Raw genomic sequence first — 19870 nt, forward strand, 5'->3', positions numbered from 1 at the left:
AAAATCACAAGTAGAGCTGTGGCTCAAGTGGTAGAGAAAAAAATGCTCAAGTGGCAGAATCTTGAGCAAAAACTCATGGGCAGCACCCAAGCCCTAAATTCAAGTGCCAGTACTAGAACAACAACAACAACGAAGAAGAAGTCTAAAAGGAGTAATTCATCCCTGAGTTTAAGCCCCAGGACTGGCCAAAAGAAAAAACAAACAGTAAGTCAGGCTGTGAATGTGGTAGAGTGCCTGTCTAGCATGCACAAGGCCCTAAGGTTGAATTCCTTGGTACACATACACAGAAAAAGCCAGAAGTGGTACTGTGGCTCAAGTGGTGAAGTACTAGCCTTGAGAATGCCCAAGGGCAGTGCTCAGGCCCTGAGTTCAAGCCCTGGGACTGGCCAAAAAAAAAAAAAAAAAAGCATTAACTCATTCACAAATAAACCACCATGCTAATATTTAAGGACATATTGAGATAAGACAAGTATATTTTTGCTCTTATGTAAAAGCTAGATCTGAAAATCGTACTTCAAGGACAATGCTATACCTAAAGACACCGGTACACATGATTATACAGGTGGACAAACATATAGCATAATTCTAAAGGGAAATGTAAGACTAAACCCAGAAATCCACCATATGTGAACCATAGCATAAAGACACTCTGTGATCAACAGGGATTAAGGGAAGATAAGCAAGGAGAACAGGCTTTGCTGCAGGGGTGAGTACTAGTGGGAAAGGGCTGCGCTGACAGGGGAGGGGGAATGAAGACATACGCAGTCCAAGTAGACAGTTTTTATGCATGGACAAAGAACAATGACCTGGCTGTTCAAGAGGCTGAGACCTGAAGACTACAGTTCAAAACCAGTTCAGGCAGCAAAGTCCATGTGACTCTTAACTCCAATTAACCAGGAAAAAAACCAGAAGTGATGAGATGTGGCTCTAGAGGTGACGTGGCTGACCAGCAAAGGGTTAAGTCCTGCACATGAGGTGGGTTCCAAATACACTTACAGTTGTTCTTCACACCCCCGCCCCGACACCTTACCCGGCATGCTCTCCACTGCCGCCTCCCTCTACAGTCAGGTGTTGACCACACTCCCAGACAGCCTCGGGAAACTTACACTGGTCACGCGCCGGTAGATCTGCGCAGCATTCTGGCACTCTGAGTACGGGTATTCGGACGTGGCCATCTCAAGCATGCACATCCCAAAAGCATAAACATCAACGGATTCGTCGTATTTCTCCTCATACATTTCAGGGGCCATGAACTCCGGAGTACCTTAAATGAAGAGAACGACTCCGTTAACCTGAGAAGCACTAGTGAGAGAAGCAGAGAGGCGGACATCAGCCAGAGGAAAAAATCAGAAAGGGGGAAAAAGCAAGAAGGAAAAAGGGAAAAGACCTCTCCTCAGTCTGCTCCGTTACAGATCTGTCACGCTAAGAAACTGAACGAGTGGCAGATTATTTATACACTCTTTAAAATGAATTCCCATTAGTAATACAGTAAAAATTTCATTTACCCATAAAATGATGAGTTAAAATTGGGTGTGGTGGAATAGTCCAGCTTTTGGAAGGCTAAGGCAGAAAAATCACGAGTTCAAGACCAGCCTGAAAGACAAGTGATGCAGTTTCCAGAAAAGCCAGTAGCTAACTTAAGAAAATCAAACACTTGTCTGCCCTCTAGTGTATGGTAGCTGTAAGACACATCCGGTTCAGGGTCTCGCTCATAATAATCTATTTGATCGGTTATCTACCAGGACTACAGGTATGAGTCCCTGGGCCCAGGTCCAGAGTACTTTAAAGACGGTCTGTAAAGGCCCCTCACAAGACCCTCTTCAAAAATTTACCATGTCTCACTGCACGTATGAAACCTTCATAAATTTACCATGTCTCACTGCACGTATGAAACCTTCATAAATTTACCATGTCTCACTGCACGTATGAAACCTTCAGTAAGGAAGATTTTGTAGACCAAGAACACACACACACACACACACACACACACACACACACACACACACACACACACACACCTCAAAGACAACCTCATTTAGAAGAGTGTGATTCCATAAGCCTGGGTTTTTCAATGCTTCCAAACAGTTAAGGCACTAAACTTCAAATCACTCTAAAAACAAGTTTAATTAATTTGATTTAACAAAGAAAATAAAACTCTTCTGGGCCAGAAACTAAGATGCCCTAGAAAATCAAATTAAGTGCTTTCTGTAAAGATAACAAACATAAAATTAAGCTTCAAATATCTTTTTTTTCCTGTTCTCGTTAGTGTTTTGTAAGAAATTGTAAAACTACTATTCTAATATTAGTTGCATAATAAATTCCACACATAATAAAATTTCCAAGGATAACATTGTTTATAGTTTTCTTTTTTTTAATTTACTGATGTTCTATAGTTTTCCTAATGGATCCAGGGACCAGTGGCTCACACCTGTAATCCTAGCTATTAAGAAGGCCAAGATCTGAGGATCATGGTTCAAAGCCAGCCTGGGAAGCAAAGTCCCTGTTAGACTTATCTCCAACTAACTACTCAAAAACGGGAAGTGGCATTGTGGCTCAAAGTGCAAGAGCAAACAAACAACAATAATAAATGGGTTTTTCTGGTGGTTGTTCTATCACTTTATTTATTTATTTATTTGCTTGAACTCAAGGCCTGGGCACTGTCCTGGAGCTTTCTCAAGGCTGGGCTCTAAGCCTTGAACCACAGCACCAGTTCTGGCTTTTTCTGTATATGTGATACCAAGGAAACAAACACAGGGCTTTGTGCAAGTTAGGCAAGCACTCTACCACTAGGCCACACTCCCAGCCTACTATCACTTTAGAGAGACAGGAGGAGAGAGAGAAGATTTCAGGTTTTTAAATTATGATAACCACTCAAGACAAACTCATCGAAGCAGACATCTTTTTTTCCAGCCATGACTAAAATGTCATTAAAAGTCTGAAAGGTCTGCCTCACCAGCACACACGCTCACTATTACATTCTCCATCAACAGGCAATCCGGTTGTGACAGTTAGGGGCTGTGGACAGAGGGTATGAGTCAGCTTTGAATGGACACAAGCCAGGAAGGCTGCTAAGTAACCCCATGACGCACAAGCTAGCCCTTTCCACATGCCCAGTCCACAATGTCCAGAGGAATCAAATTGAGAAATCTGCCTTAGATCCATCTTCACTCGGAGGGGTGGAGATTAGAAAGGTTGTTAGAACCAGCTTTGCAGCATGAATGGTCATCTGTGTATTTTCAAATGGAGTTTTGAAGAAATATCCAATGGTCATTTTTTAAAACTTACACATAAATTCCCTTTTCAAGTGAAGAGAGTGATACGTAGAGAACCTCACATCACGTGTAGAGTTCATCACCTGGGTTCAAGCTATAAATTTCAGAAGGTTCGTCTCATGTCCACATAGTTCTGGCCAGGGTCAGGTTTCTGAACACAAGTAACATCAGAAGGCCAGCCAGGCTCCAAGACACACTGGAAACCTACCTATCACGCTCTTGGCAAAAGAAGCCCGCTTCAGGGTTGCCAGGCCGAGGTCTCCAATCTTGACCGAGCCGGTAGGACCGGTGATAAAGATGTTGTCACACTTAAGATCGCGGTGAATAATGGGTGGCGTGCGAGTGTGCAGAAACTGAAGTCCTTTCAGGATCTGCCGACACCAGCTTCTCAAGACTTTGATCTTCATCACTTTGAACCGCTTCAGGTACCTGTGAGAGGCAAAGCACACCGACAGGCCATCACTGATAGGCGCTTACTGCTCTGAAGCATTCCACTAAGCTCTAGCATACCAGAAGACAGCATTAAGTTCAGTGATACTTTTTAGTAAGGTAAACAGGGTTAGGACAGTTTAAAATGAAAATTCGATTCAAAGGTAAAATATTCTCCAAACTTTTTTCATCTTCATAGTTACAGTATTAGGTAATCAGCTTTTATTGAAAGACTAGGTGATCAAGTGGGCCATACATCACTAGCAGTGTCCAAGTATTACAGAAAAATATTTAATTTGCCACTGGAAATAGTCTGAGAACAAAGCACAGGGGAAATTTACTTAAAATTCCATTCCAATGGGGAAGGTCAGGAGTTAAGGCCAGACTGGACTGCACACACTGTGTTCAGGCTGGCCTGGACTACACAGCGACACACTTTCCAAAAAGGAAATGAAGCTGGGTGCGGTGGCACACGCCTGTCATTCCAGCTACTCAGGAGCTGAGGGCTGAGGATCACAGTTTAAAGCCAGCCCGGGCAGTGAAGTCCATGAGACCTTTATCTCCAATTAACCACTAGAAAACCAGAAGTGGCGCTGTGGTTCAAGGAGTAGGGTGGTAGCCTTAAGCTAAAGAGCTCAGGGACAGTGCCCGGGCCCCGAGTTCAAGTTTCAGGACCAACTGGGGGGAAAAAAATAGGAAATGAGAACAGAGTAAAATAAATGCAAAAGAAAAATCACAGTGACATCTCAGCTGCTCAAGAGGCCAAGATTCAGAGGATTACAATTCAAAATTGGCTGAGCACAAAAGTTCAAGAAATCCCTATCTCAACAAAATAGGCTGGGCAGGGTGGTAACCGGCCTGCAATCCCAGCTCTGATGATGGGAGGAACATAAAAACTATGACCTGAGTCCAACCCTGGGACAAATATGCAAAGATATACCTAAAAAAAATTTTGGTTGGGCTTTGTGTCTCACACAATTCTTACTACTCAGAAGGCAAAGACATGAGGTTCCTGGTTATGGGAACCCCACCAAAAAGCTGGAAATGTTGCCAGGGCTCAAAATGGTAGAGCAATAGCCTTGAGCACAAAAGATCAGGGACAGCTCCTAGGGGACGGGGACAAGGACAGACACACAGACACATGGACACACATGCACATGCACGCGTGCAAAAATCACAATAAAACCCTATATATTGTGCGACTAATAAGTGCTAATAAAATGACAAAAAATAAATGGAGAAAATGAGAAAAAGGAGAGAGCATTTACTTTTTTGGGTACTGATGCTGGGGCTTGAACTCAGGGCCAGCAGGGCTCAGTCCGTTAGCTGCCTTTTGCTCATTGCTAGCTCTCTACTACTCCACAGCTCCATTCCAGCTTCAAGCCTCACAGAATTTGCTGCCCAAGGTGGCTTTGAACTGTGATCCTCAAATCTCAGCCTCCTGAATGGCTGGAATCTACCAGTGCCCGGCTGAATCATTACTTTTTTTCCCCATATATTCTTATTGTAATTAATAGAAGGGTTACATCATATTCACCAGATAGAAGGTACATTACTTCACAAATATTGATACCCTTTCTCATGTCTCATTACCTTTTTTTAATTTTAATTTTTTCCTTCCCTCCCCCCCCAGTCCTGGGGCTTGAATTCAGGACCTGGGATCTGCCCCTGAGCTCTCTCTGCGCTAAAGGCTAGCACTCTACCACTTGTGCCACAGTGCCACTTCTGTCTTGTCCTGAGTAGTTCCCTAGAGATAAGAGTTGCATGGACTTCCTTGCCTGGGCTTTCTTCAAACCACATCCTTGTATCTCTGCCTCTTAAGGAGCTAGGTGACAGGGGTGGACAGGGGTGAGCCACCAGCACCCACTAACCTATTCCTAGAAGTCCCTCAGATCCTTCCCCACGTGCCTGCCCTATTGTGATGCAGTCCTCTTCCTTTTGGCTTCTGAGTAAACTTCCCAATATCCTTATAATAAGCACTATACGGGCTCACATTCTGACTTGTATCTTTACTGCTCGAGGACATTCATCTTTCCTGGTGTAACTGACAAGAATACATTGCTATTATACAGCCATATCTGTCTGTGCCAGGGGAGAATGAATAAAGACTAGGAATACCAGTCGCATTTACAGAGAGGCAAGTGGGATAGAAATGAGGAATCTGTTTTTTTTCCTGGAGTCTTTGCTCTCATCCTCGGTTCCAAATTCCATGTAGCTGTCACTGCTAGGCCAGTTTTCCCTTTCTGGGAAATTCGGAGTTTGGATACAGGCTAAATGCCAACTCCTCTCCCTCTCTGTTTCTCTCTCTCTGTTTCTCTCTCTGTTTCTCTCTCTCTCTCTCTCTCTCTCTCTCTCTCTCTCTCTCTCTCTCTAACTAACATTAGTCCCCACTCCTCACACATGGCCTGGTCTGCAATCTTTAGCTTTGTGACCTTTACCTGAGATGATCCTTTATCCCAGATGCTTCACTAGGCACTGAAACAGTGTAAGAACATTCCCCATGCTAGTGAAGCGTCAGTGGAGGCCAGCCATTCCATACCTATGCTACCCAAAAATATGTAAACATAGTTTTTGTAAACTACCTTTCTCTGTAAAAGTGAACTCAAGTTGGCCGGGCACGGTGGCTCACACCTGTAATCCTAGCTACTCAGGAGGCTGAGATCTGAGGATCAAGGTTCAAAGCCAGCTCTGGCACTAAAGAACCCGAGACTCTTATCGCCAATTAATCACTAAAACAAACTAAGAAGTGGGGCTGTGGCTCCAGAGGTAGGGCAGTAGCCTTGAGCTGAAGAGCTCAGGGACAGCGCCCAGGCCCCGAGTTCAAGCCCCATAACCTACCCACCCCCACCAAAAAAAAAAAACAAACGTGAACTCAAGTTGCTGACAAACCATGCTCCCAGCCCATTCTGCTTTTTCAGATAGGGTACTGCTTTGCCTGGGGCCAGCCTTCCATACTTCAGCCTCCAGTACTGCAAGGTGGCTGGAATTACACATACGTGCTCCAACACGTATGTTGAGATAGGCTGTCACTAACTTTTTATCAGGCAGGCCTGGAACTGTGACCTTCCCATCTTTACCTGCTGAGCAGCTTACATTACAGGTTCATGACAGTTTTGTAAACAGCAAGCCACTGCCTGAAAGATGCTTACGAACAACTACGTACCATGAAAAGAAATTTAAGAGCAGATACAGAAGCCTGAATATAGGATATCTAAATATATATATGCAATTTTCCTTAATTCATTCAAGTTTTGCATCAAGTTTCAGATATAGTGCTGGGCAGATCAATCAAGTAGAAGAAACAGTTTGAGAATTACAAGCAGCTTGGGTGTCCAGAAAGAAAGGTGTTGCCACAATCGGGACTGGAGAAGTTAGGTAGAAAAATCAGGGTTTACAGGAGAAAAATAATCTTTTAAGCGTGTTAGTCAGGAGTATGCAATACACATACAAGTGTCAAAATAGCCAAGAGACAAAAGGCCATGTCTCAAGACAGAGGATGAATTAGCTCAGTCAGTAATAACCTGGACAAATGGAGGATCATCAACTTGGGCCATGTACCCTGACACTCTACTAAAAGACTTGTAATTGCAGGGGCCTGGAGTGTGGCCTAGTGGTAGAGTGCCTGCCTCGCATGCATGAAGATCCAGGTTCGATTCCTTGGTTGGTACCACATGCACAGAAAAAGCTGGAGGTGGTGCTGTGGCTCAAGGGGTAAGAGCATTAGTCTTGAGAAAGCCCAAGGATAGTGCTCAGGCCCTGAGCTTTTTAAAAGCCCAGGACTGGCAAAAAAAAAAAATAAATAAACAAGTACTATTTTAGCTTTAATTTGGTGCTATTTGAATCAGGACTTAAAAATATTCTCTAGGGCCGGGAGTTTGGCCTAGTGGTAGAGTGCTTGCCTAGCATGCACGAAGACCTGGGTTTGAGTCCTCGGTACCACATACATAGAAAAAAGCCAGAAGTGGTGCTGAGGCTCAAGTGGTAGAGCTCTAACCTTGAGAAAGTCCAGGACAGTGCTCAGGCCCTGAGCTCAAGCCCAGGACTGGCAAAAAAAAAAAAAAAATATTCTCTAGTGAAAATCATCATAGTACAATTTTTCAGCCACTATAGTAGTCACAGGTATAGTAGAAAACAACACACTGACAGCATGAGTAAGGTTTCTCATTAAACTGCAATCCCTCTGTCTTCATTCTCACCACTAGAGGACCATCTTGACATCCGATTTCTGGTTCCTTGACTCCCCTCAATCAGTATGACCTCAAATAAGGAGCTGTAATCTGTGATACCTTCTCCTTTCAACAGCCATCAATGAATAATACTCAGGCCCTGAGTTCAAGCCCCAGGACTGGCAATAAATAAATGAATGTAAATAAATAAATGAATGCACTGAGGCCTCTGCAGGAGGAAAACACCCCTCACAATGCCCCTCCTTGGGTTGCTGGGAAGACTAGAACCGTAACTGGCAGGGCTGGAGCAGGGCACCCGCTCATGTCTCTCAGCTTCTACAGCATCGATGGACTTACGTTTTAAGTGTTCCAGATGTCATGAGTTCAGTTACCAAAACAATGCACTTCTTTCCTTTTACTGTAGATTCCCAAGAATCATAGAATCGGACTATATTGGGATGCTGAAGACCCTTTAACATTTCAGCCTCTTCTTTAAATCGCTGCCTTTCAGACTTAGTAAGCTTTCGATCCTAAAATGAAAAATCAAAATCAGAATGTAAGTGATAAAAACACAAACCATACAATTATGGGCTGAATATTAGCCCAATGTGGTGACAGACCTTTAATTCCCCCAAAATAAAATGAACTACTCCACACATCTTTATAATAACAAAAAAATAATAAGTTGGGTGTGGTGGCTCACACCTGTAATCCTAGCTACTCAGGAGGCTGAGATCTGAGGATCAAGGTTCAAAACCAGCCCGGGCACAAAAAGACCTGAGACTCATCTCCAATTAATCTCTAGACAATGGAAGTGGGGCTTGGCTCAGGGGTAGTGCAGTAGCCTTGAGCTGAAGAGCTCAGGGACAGCGCATAGGCCGAGTTCGAGTTCAAGCCCCATAACCCACAAAAATAAATAATAGAAAAAAAAAAAAGGGATATAAGTTACTAAATTGTGACCCATAGTATTAAAACAAAAAGGGAACGTCAGAAGGTCTGCTAAACCTTTGGGAGAATGAGACCGTGCTTGAGATTCTCTCAGTGTCTTTCATGTGATCTAGACGTCATTTTCATTTGGGAAGGGGCAGCTTGGGTCCACTTCTTCCTGTGCCAGCTGTCAACTGGTAGAGGCAGGAGATTTAACATCATGGAAAGGGTATTGGGGTTGCAGTCTGAAGAACTTAAATAAAAACCACCAGTTCTAGCTTTCTTTGCATTTTTTTCCCATTTGGGGGGTGTAGTACCGAGGTTTGAATTCAGGACTTTGTGCTTGCTAAAGCATGCCCCATGGAGACATCCCTCACTCTTGCTTTAGCTATTTTTCTGGTAAGATGTCTGGCTTTTTTTTTTTCCTTTCTCTTTCTTTCTTTCTATCTGTCTGTTTGTGCTGGCCTTGAACTGTAGGCCTCACAAGTAACTGAGATTACAGATGTGAACCACTACATCTGGCCCAGAATTCTCTTTATAGCTATATCATATATCACCACAAAGAACTACTGTGAAAAATCAAGTTATTCAACTGGTATGCTGTCATCACATGTTGAAAATGGTTGGCAATTTTCAGGAGTTGATTCTAATCTAAAGGTAGAGAACACATTTTTAGCAGCCAGCAAACCTGCTAGCAACATGATATTGAATTTACCAAGTATCTTATATTTTAGACCTGAATGTCACTGAAGGAATCATACTGTAGCAGCCTGAACAAGCATCCTCCTCCGGGCAGCAGAATATGAGGCTGGCACTGCTTTACGCATTTAGAAGCACTTGGTAGTACCAGACATTAATTTTTTTTTTGGGGGGGGGTGTTAGTATGTGGGTCATGGGGCTTGAACTCAGCCTGGGCGCTGTCCCTGAGCTCTTCAGATCAAGGCTACTGCCCAACCCTTGAGCCAAGCCCCACTTCCCATTTTCTAGAGTAGTGAGGATTACAGGTGTGAGCTGGCAAAAACAACAGCAAAGCTAAACCGGGCCTGGCGATGCCTGCCTGTACTCATAGCACTTAGGAATAGCATCTGTGTATTTGGTTTTTAGTCCTTTAGACTCTTAAATGAAACTCTTGAGGAGATAAGTAGGGTTAAGAAGCAGGAAATGGGGCCTCACTATGTTATCCAGCCTGGCCTCAAACTTGTGGGCTTAAGTACCAAGGGAGCTGATGCAGCAAATTCAGCCATTCCTTCCCTCTTCCCTCCCTCGTTCCCTGGCTTTCAAGGCTGGCAAAGGCTCACTAACAATGCCTCCAACATGGCCTCTGACAGTACACACAGTTTCAGGCTGGGGTGGCAGAGGACAACACATGAAACAATTGTCCCCTCAGTGCCATCCAAGGAACAGCACTCAGGACGTTACTTTGTCTTCAGAAAACAATGCCGATGTTTGATGCAATCCGTACACTTCCAGGCCTTGTTTCCAATAAATGACTCCACGTGAAAGACAACCTCCCCCTTTCCCTTCATCTTTCAGCCTCAAGTCTTAATTTCTGGAGTGTTTTATTTTTAGCAATATTCAAAGTTTTCCGGCTAAACTGACTCTCATATGATAGGTTTGCATATCAAAGTAAGGGTGAAGCGTCTGCAATTCTCTGATTAAAATATTTGAGGGTCACTATTAGAGCCCTCCCTCCTTATCACTTTCTGCAGTGCACTGAGGCAGGGAAAACTAGGCACCCACCCTACCTTAGCATTTCGTGAAGGAAGCACTAACAGACCTTCCTGGCCTGGTCTTCAGGCAGAGAACAGAGCAGTCTGAAACCTTGTTTTCCAATGTACTAATCATTTCGGTTGCCATTTACAAAGACAAGCATATTAGCTACAGGTAACTCCTTACTCTTCTGTGCTGGGCACGGAACTGCAGGTCCCGCACTACGTGAGCAAAGGCTCCGCCCACTGCAGGGAAACCACTGTGGCAGAAAACAGATGAAGCATACACCACAAAGAAGAGGACATCCCAAAGCATTCCCTCGGTTGGATATCTACAACCTGTTTCCTTTAGTTCAGGAAAGAAACCCAGAAAGGAAAGTCTAGTACATTAAAAACAAAACAACAACAGCAACAACACACACACAATGTGTGAAAAGGTACTCATTTAGGGCTGGGAGTGTGGCCTAGTGGTAGAGTGCTTACCTAGCATGCAACAAGACCTGGGTTCCTCAGAACCACATACACAGAAAAAGCTGCAAGTGGAGCTGTGGCTCAAGTGGTAGAGCTCTAGCCTTGAAAAAGCCCAAGGACAGTGCCCAGGCCCTGAGTTCAAGCCCCAGGACTGGCAAAAAAAAGTATTCATTTAAGAAACAAGAGCTGGGGCCGGGAGTTTGGCCTAGTGGTTAAAGTGCTTGCCTAGCATGCACGAAGACCCGGGTTCGATTCCTCGGTACCACATATATAGAAAAAGCCGGAAGTGGTGCTGAGGCTCAAGTGGTAGAGCTCTAGCCTTGAGAAAGTCCAAGGACAGTGCTCAGGCCCTGAGCTCAAGCCCAGGACTGGCAAAAAAAAAAAAAAAAAAAAAAGAAACAAGAGCACATAGGAAGGAAAGCCCTAGATATACTACCAGTTCATATCACTGTTAAATATTGAACTTAAGTGTTTTTTAGGGTCTTCTTAAACCTCATCATTTTAACCTCCTCCTCTTCTTCCCTCTCCCCCTCCCCATCACAGCTAGCACTCTACCACTTTGAACCACAGCTCTACTTTCAATGTCTGGTGGTTCACTGCAGATAGGCTCAAAGGCCTTTCCTGCCCAGGCTGGCTTTGAACCGTGATCCTCAGCTCTCCGCCTCCTGAGCAGCTGGGTTGGCAGGCGCGAGCCACCAGCACCCGGCTCAGTTTAATCTTCATGTTGCATTCTACACTCCCTTGAGAAGTACAAAAAAGGCCAATCCTGACAATGAGTGCAGACCATCCTAAGAACTCTTCTGGGAGTGGGGGAGCAGGGAGTCACCTCACTGTCCCGCCCGGGGGTACAATGCGGCTTTACTGAGTTCACTCAAACAAGCAGGGCCACACACCACACACCACCCACCTTCAGTGTTGAGCTTATTCCCCTTGGCATGCTACCCTCGACATTCATCTGGATCACCGTATATGGTGAAACTGCACTTCTTTTTATGGTTACAGTACTCCACTGGGCACGGGTACTTGGTTTTCTGTTCGTCTGTGGATGGACTCTTGGGTTATTTCCACCTTTGCGGTCACTCTGAATAATCGCTGCCTTACACACTGGTTCTCGCTCACATGTGTGTTTCAGTTCTCGGGGAATATGTAGAAGTGAAATTGCTGAGCTATGACAATTCCAGGTTTGGCTCTTTGAGGAAACACTATACACCATCTTCCACATCAGCTGCACTGTTTCGCCATGCCAACAGTACATAAAGGTTACTAAAGTATTTAAATTAAAATCAGTATAAAATACAAACCAATTTTTAACTCAAAGATTAAGCGCTGGGTGCCAGTGGCTCAAGCTCTGCAATGCTAGCTATCCAGGTGGCTGAGATCAGAGGATGGAGGTTTGAAGTCAGTCCAGGCAAGAAAATCTGTGAGACTCTTATCTCTGATTGACCACCAAAGCCAGAGTTTAGCTGTGGTTCAAGTTGTAGAGCACTAATCTTGAGCAAAAAGAGCTAAAGTCCCCAGTCCCTAGTTCAAGCCCCAGTAGTAACACAAAATAATAAAATGATAATGATAATAATAATACCTACACCTACAAAAAGCGAATGAACATTTCTGGACTAGGAATATGGCTCAGTGGTACAGGCATGCATGAAGTACTACTTTTTAAAAAAATGAACTGTATGGGTTCCATTTCTCAGTATCACATATACAGAAAGAGCCAGAAGCGGTGCTGTAGCTCAAGTGGTAGAGCACTAGTCTTGAGTAAAAGCAGCTCAGGGGCAGTGCTCAGGCCCTGAGTTCAAGCCCCAGGACAGGCAGGGGTTAGGGAGGATTAGTATTTCTGACTGTCTAAACCAAGTCCTGGCTGTCTTCCTGAATAAATAATGCAGTCTTGTAAGAGTATATTTCAATTACAAATTAGAATTTCAGAACATTTCTCTTTGATCACTTGAGCCATGCCTCCAACCTTTTTAAGCCCTCGTTTTTTGGGTTTGTTTTTTTGTTTTTGTTTTTGTTTTTGTTTTGAGACAGTCTTGCTTTTTAAAGCCCTCACCAGCCTAAACTTTTATTCTGCTATTTTTAGTTCCCACCAAAGCTGGGGTGACACACTCAGGAGAACCTTCAACTTTTCCTGTTGAGATGGGTTTGTAAACCTCCCCTCCCGTGTAGCTGGAGTGACAGGCACATTCCAGGCACCACACCCATCTACTGGTTGATGTGCGATCTTGAGAACTTTTTGCCCAGGCTGGTCTCAAACAACAATCCTTCCAAACACCACCTCCTAAATTGCTGGAATTCTAATGAGCCACCGACATCCAGTACACTCTTTCTTTTTAATAGTCCTGGGATGGAACTTGGGCCTCCACACATTTAGGAAGCACTTAGCCCATCCACTTCTGGCTTCTGGAGGTTAACTGGAGCTGCGAGTCTCATGGACCTTTCTGCCCCAGCTGGCTTTGAACTCAACATGACCCTCAGATCTCAGCCTCCTGAAGTAGCTTACCTTAGCATTCTGACAGAGCTGGAATACTAAGCAAAAATTTCCAGATGGGCCTTACCACTCATCTTCTTTTTCTCTGAGTTACAAAAAAGATCTTATTACAAGCTTTAATTTTAAACAGATGCACAGAGTAAGATTCTGTTGACATTTCTAAATTTCTACTCCGCGAATGATACTTAAAAAAATACTATATACTGAGCAGTGTGCCAGTAGCTCATGCCTGTAATTCTAGCTACTCAGGAAGCTGAGCTTTGGTACAGGTTTGAAACCAGCCTGGGATAAGAAAGTCTGAGAGAGTCCTATCTCTATTTTTTCTTTATGTTGTTAGTCCTGGAGCCTGAGCACTGTCCTTGAGCTTTCTCAAGGCTTAGCACTCTACCACCTGAGCCACAGCACCACTTACAGCTTTTTCTGTGTATGTGGTACTGAGGAAATGGAACCCAGGGCTTCATGTGTACTAGGTAAGCACTCTACCTACCAGCAGCCACACTCAGGGCCCCGTGAGAGTCCTATCTCTTATTAACCACCAAAAAGCTATAGTTCAAGTGGTAGAGTGCTAGCCTTGAAGGAAAAAGTCTAGCCCCAATCAGGCACAAAAAATTCCCACATACTGTGGTACCTACAAGACTTCTAAAGTAACCCTTGTGTAGTGGGTGAGTGTGTGCACAAACTGGCCCTGGGCCTCGAATTCAAGGCCTGGGCGCTGTCTCTGAGCTCTTCAGCTCAAGGCTGTAGTGCTCTACCACTTGAGCCACAGCACCACTTCCAATTTTCTGGTGATTGATTGGAGATAAGAGTCCCACGGACTTTAGTGCCAGGCTGACTTTGAACCGTGATCCTCCTATCTCAGCCTCCTGAGTAGCCAGGATTTCCGGTGTGAGCCAGCAACGCCTGGCTATATCCCTGAACGTTTTTGTTCAAGGCTAATGTACCCTATTATCCGAGCCACTTCCAGCTTTTTCATTTTTTTCTGGTTAATTAGAGTGCTTATAAGCATGCAAGGACTCTCCTGCCTGGGCTGGTTTTGAGCCCAGATGCCAAGGATCATGGTTGGAACCCAGCCTTGGCAGGAAGTGCCCAAGGGAGACTCCAACTCTAATAATCATCACAAAGTCAGACTGGAAGCCTGGTTCAAAGTAGTAAAGTGCCAGCGGAGCAAGTATCAGTCCCTCGGTTCAAACCCAGTAATACAAAAAACAATAAAAGAAGCCAGATCATCTTGGGTTTAAAAGAAATATAAAACAAGAGAATTACCAGGAGAATCTAAACATCATGCAGTACCCTTATCTTTTCACTGCAACTGCACTTCATTCCCCTACAAGACCTGGCTAAACCTAGCTCTACCAACCAGCCACACTTGAACATCTCATTTTTATTTCAAAAGTAAGCGAAAGGGGAAGCAGGAAGGCAGGGAGGAACAAATACACACACATATCCTAAATAAAACACCACAGTAAGGTGGGAGACAGTCAATTTTAGTCCTTTTAAACAGCAACTAGAAGTTTCTCATAAGGCCTATATCTCATGGAGCACAACTAGATCAGCTGCTGTCTGTCCCTTTAAATATCTTTCTTCCTGTTAATCTCAATATTTGATTAGATCATTCTTATTAACAATAATCCATTACTTGGCTAAAGTAATTATCCTGCACTAGAGGAAAAAGGCTCCCCTATCTCTAGTCAAAAGAACATTCTCAAAGCCGATCATGATGGTTCCAGTTTCCAGTATTTAATTTAGATGTGGCCAGGAAGTGAAGTCATTCTGAAACAAATGTCTTCTACTGCTAAACGCTATGTGTGATGCATGTATCACCTACACACAGAGACATAGGGGCACTTGTCTGAGAGGTATGCAGACAATGGCGGAGGATCTTCACAGCCTAGAACTGCCTCACTTCTAATCAAAGAGTATGACGCTGAAATCCAGAACATCCTACAATCTTTCAGAATGTATTTTCATCAAAGCAGGTATAGCACAGAAAATGCTGCTACTACAGAACTTTTCATTCAATTCTAACAAAGAATATTTATAATTTTACAAGCGGAAAATGGCTTCTTGATCTTTTGGTATCTAAACTTCGTGCATGTGTTTTGTGAGCCCTCAGTTAAGCACTTGTTCCTACTGTATGTACATAAAGTGAGAAGGGGAGATGCAGCTTAACACCAAAACACTGACAAGACTAAAAAGTTACCAAAATGGTGTCACACAGAACATGTTCTGGCATGGAAAAAGACGTGCTAAAAACAGAACCCAAATGCCTTTGGGAAATGTTGATACAGCTAAGTCAAACATGTTGGGCGTGGTAGCCCCCGCCTGTACCATGCTAGCCACGCAAGAGGCTAAGATCTGAGGACTGCGATTTAAAGCTAGACAGGGCAGTAAAGGCTATGAGAATCTTATCTCTAATAAACTACAAAAAAAAAAAAAAAAAAGCGCCAAAAAGAGAGCTGTGGTCCAAGTGGCAGAGCACTAGCCTTAAGTACAAAAACAAAAGGTCAGGAATAGCACCCAGACCCTGAGTTCAAGTCCCAAAACTAGCCAAAAAAAAAAAAATTAAGTCAAACAGGTTTCTTCAAAGTAGGACTTCTTTGAATCCATAATATTAAATGTGTAGCTGAATGCCCCTTCAGATAGGGAAATGCAGTTCTATGCAACAGAAATACTACGAAATGTGTTCTGTCTCATAAAAGGGATGGCTGGTAGAGGCAAAAGCCACGAGTTTGATCAGATGGGATATTATATTGTGACCACTGGGGCGGCAACACTGGCCGCTGAGCACTTGACAGACTCTTCAAAATGAGATGATGGGCTGGCTAAGGCACCAAGAGAGAGCAGAAGAAACATTTCTCCTATGAAACAGGCAACAGGGGCTTCTACAGGACAACTAATAGAAAAGAACTAATACATGCAGTATGATTTGGAATACTATCTATTTCACAACTAATTAGAGGATAATACTTTTTGTACCATACTACACTGCTATACTGGTTAAAAGTTCCATTTTAACTACAAAAAACACTTTTGCTTTTCGTTTTAAATGTTATCTATATATAGGGTACTGTTTCATTTCTCAATGAAAAAAGAGTTAGATTGGAAAGCCACCAGGTTTGTGCTTGAGATTACATGCAGGGTTTTTGTCCCCCAGCCCTCCCCCTTCAGATTTGATTCAACGTAAGTCTGAAACAGTTTGGGTCCCATCAATACAAATCTAGCCTCTCTCAGGGATAAGGCCCACATACAAATATTAGGGTGCCACTCCCCAATCTATTTAGGTACTTTTTTTTTTTGCATTTTTGTGTGTACCAGTCCTGGGGCTTGAATTCCAGGCCTCGGCACCTTAGACTTTGTGCTCAAGGCTGGTACTCTACCATTGGAGCCACAGCTCCGCTGCCAGTTGTTTTTTTTTTCTTTTTGCTGGTAATTAAGAGATAAAAGTCTCAATGGCTCTCCTGCCAAGAGCTGGCTTCTAAGCAGATCCCAGCCTCCAGAGCAGCTAGGGCTTCAGGTAGGGGCTACCTCTTCCTGTGAATGCTTCCATACTCGTCTTTACTCCTCATTTCACCAACCAATAGCAACTGTACATTATTATGGCTCAATTAAAGGAAGCACACAGGCTTCAAATACTGCATATCCATCTAATAAAATTCCCACTAAAGCCTCATAAAGTCTAAACAATAATTATCATCAGTGGTACCATAAGAGGTATACAGTAGTTGGTGGTGTTGGCTTCCACTTTAAACATTTAAATATTTAAAGATATCGGTGTCTGGTAGTAAATATTTAAGCATACCAATGTCTGAGCCCAATGGCTCAATCAAATCACTGTGAGGCCCCACAACCAATCAAATCCCATCCACGATCTTTTTGAACATTAGTTTTTTGGTACTCTAAAGCTTAGACTGCTTTAGCAAAACCTTTATAGTAAAGACTAAAATCATTTAAAAAAAAAAAAAAAGGAATCCTGAGAAAGTAGAATGTATAGAAAGGAACTGAAAACTTCAAGAAGGGCAGAGGGGAAAAAAATAAGACCAAGTCTTTCTTTTTTACTTTGTTTTTTTTTTTTCCCCCTGCGGGGGGGGGAGGGGGGGCGCTGGTCCTGGGGCTTGAACTCAGGGTCTGAGCACTGTCCTTGGGATTTCCTCAAGGCTAGAGCTCTACCACTTGAGTCCGGCTTTTTATGTGGTACCGAGTAATTGAACCCAGGTCTTCGTGCATGCTAGGCAAGTATTCTACCATTAGGCCAAACTCCCTGCCCAAGACAAAGTCTTTTATATGTGAAACATACTATTTAGTTAAAAAGTTCTCTTGGAAGTTAAAAAAAAAAAATACAATGGCAAAAATAAAATACAGTCACATGGGAAAGCCAAAATTTCCAAGAGGAAACCTCGTAGAAAACAGAATCAAAAGCTGGGCGCAATGACACACGCCTGTCACCCTAGCTCCTCAGGGGGTTGAGATCTGAGGATCAAGGTTCAAAGCAAAGCCAGCCAAGTCGCAAAAGGACCAGAGACTCTAGAAGACAGGAAGTGGGGCTTGGCTCAATGGTAGGGTGGTAGCCTTGAACTGAAGAGCTTAGGGACACTGCCCAGGCCGAGTTCAAGCCCCATGACCCACAAAAAAAGAAAACAGATCCAAAAGAAAAGAGAAAAGATTATAACTTAGGATTTACAAAGCAGAACAACTACCATTTGTGTAATAGGAGTTAAGAAAAATCCTCAAAACTGGTGCACAGTGAGTTTCCACACATTCAGAGACACAGTGAAAGGAAGAGACACAGTGATAGAGGCTTACTTGGCACATACCAAGGCCCATAGTCAATTCCTGGTACCAGCAAAACAAACAAAAACCACAGATGCTCACAATCGGGTGAAAAGTAAAATTATTATGTATTTATTATTTTGCTAGTCCTGGGGCTTGAATTATGGGCCAGGATACTGCCCCTGAGCTCCTCTGCTCAAGGCTAGGGCTCTACTACTTGAGCTAGTGGTAGAATACTCGCCTAGGACAACGTACACTCAAGGTCCTGAGTTCAAGCCCCAGAACTGGAAAAAGAAAAAAATACTGTATGGGAAGAGGTATCAAAACTCTCCTACTGAAACCTCTAAACAATGTCTTCTGCAACTGCAAGCTGAAATGAGGGTAAAAACTCACGATACTCAGACTACTTCATCTATGCCTATAGTTATAGAAGACTATAATTATAGTCTTCAATACAGTCACTGAATTTTGCCAGTAAATTACCACCAACTTCTTGGGGACGCTGTGAAAAGGTTAAGACCAGTTTAACAGGGTTTTAGGACTTTAAAAAATTTAAAAGACTTCATGTTGAATTGTCCAATAATAGCAGTCATTAGTGAATGTCATACTTTGTTGAAATAATGCTGCTATGAATTGAGATGTGAGGTGAATTGAGATAAGACTAGATTGTGATGATTTAGGAAGAAAAAAATAGTGTACTGCCTTTATAATTTTAATACTGACTTTATTCTCAAATAACATTTTGAAATATTAGGTTAAGGAGGATATGCAATTAAAATTCATCCCATCCATTTTGGTGCACATACTGGGGTTTGAACTCGGGGCCTGGTGATTGTCACTGACCCAAGGCTTAGCTCAACCACTCTGAGCCACAGCACCACTTCTGGTTTTCTGGTGGGTCAATGGAGACTTTCTGCCCAAGCTGGCTTTAAACTGCAACCCTCAAATCTCGGCCTCCTGAGTAGCTAGGATTACAGGTCTAAACCACAGGCTCCCAGTCTACCCACTTTCTTAAGAAAAGAAACTACCTGAATCCTACCTACCCTGGATGCTGAGATCTGAGGACTGAAGTTCGAAGCCAGCCTGGGCAGGAAGTCCAGGTGACTCTTATTTCCAATGAAACAACAGAAAACTGGTGAAGTGATATGTTATGTATGGCCAAAAGTAGTAGAGCGCTAGCTAGCCTGTGTCAAAAAGCTCAGAGAGGGGCCGGGAGTTTTGCCTAGTGGTTAAAGTGCTTGCCTAGCATGCATGAAGACCCGGGTTCGATTCCTCGGTACCACATACACAGAAAAAAGCTGGAAGTGGTGCTGAGGCTCAAGGGGTAGAGCTCTAGCCTTGAGAAAGTCCAAGGACAGTGCTCAGGCCCTGAGCTCAAGCCCAGGACTGGCAAAAAAAAAAAAAAAAGCTCAGAGAGGTTCGGGGAATTTGGCCTAGTGGTTAAAGTGCTTGCCTAGCATGCACAAAGACCAGGGTTCAATTCCTCCATACCACATACATAGAAAAAAGCTGGAAGTGGTGCTGTGGCTCAAGTGGTAGAGCTCTAGCCTTGAGGAAAACCCAAGGACAGTGCTCAGGCCCTGAGTTCAGTCACCAGGACTGGCAAAAAAAAAAAAGCTCAAAGACAGCATAGAAGCCATG

The 19870-nt window shown here is 43.5% G+C and overlaps 1 protein-coding gene across 1 annotated transcript in view; it reads right to left on the reverse strand.

Annotated features, from left to right (window-relative positions):
• Wnk1 (WNK lysine deficient protein kinase 1) overlaps nt 1–19870 on the reverse strand; it is an 83022-nt gene that overhangs the window by 50309 nt on the left and 12843 nt on the right. The window contains exons 2-4 of the mRNA XM_090325303.1: nt 8225–8397; nt 3481–3701; nt 1107–1264 (exon numbers count right to left, since the gene is read on the reverse strand). Coding sequence (XP_090181429.1) covers nt 1107–1264; nt 3481–3701; nt 8225–8397 — 552 coding nt within the window. The remainder of the gene's footprint in view (nt 1–1106; nt 1265–3480; nt 3702–8224; nt 8398–19870) is intronic.

Source organism: Megascapheus bottae, chromosome 37, assembly GCF_031878675.1.
Source record: "Megascapheus bottae isolate mThoBot1 chromosome 37, mThoBot2.hap1, whole genome shotgun sequence".
In the NCBI taxonomy this organism is placed as follows: Eukaryota; Metazoa; Chordata; class Mammalia; order Rodentia; family Geomyidae; genus Megascapheus; species Megascapheus bottae.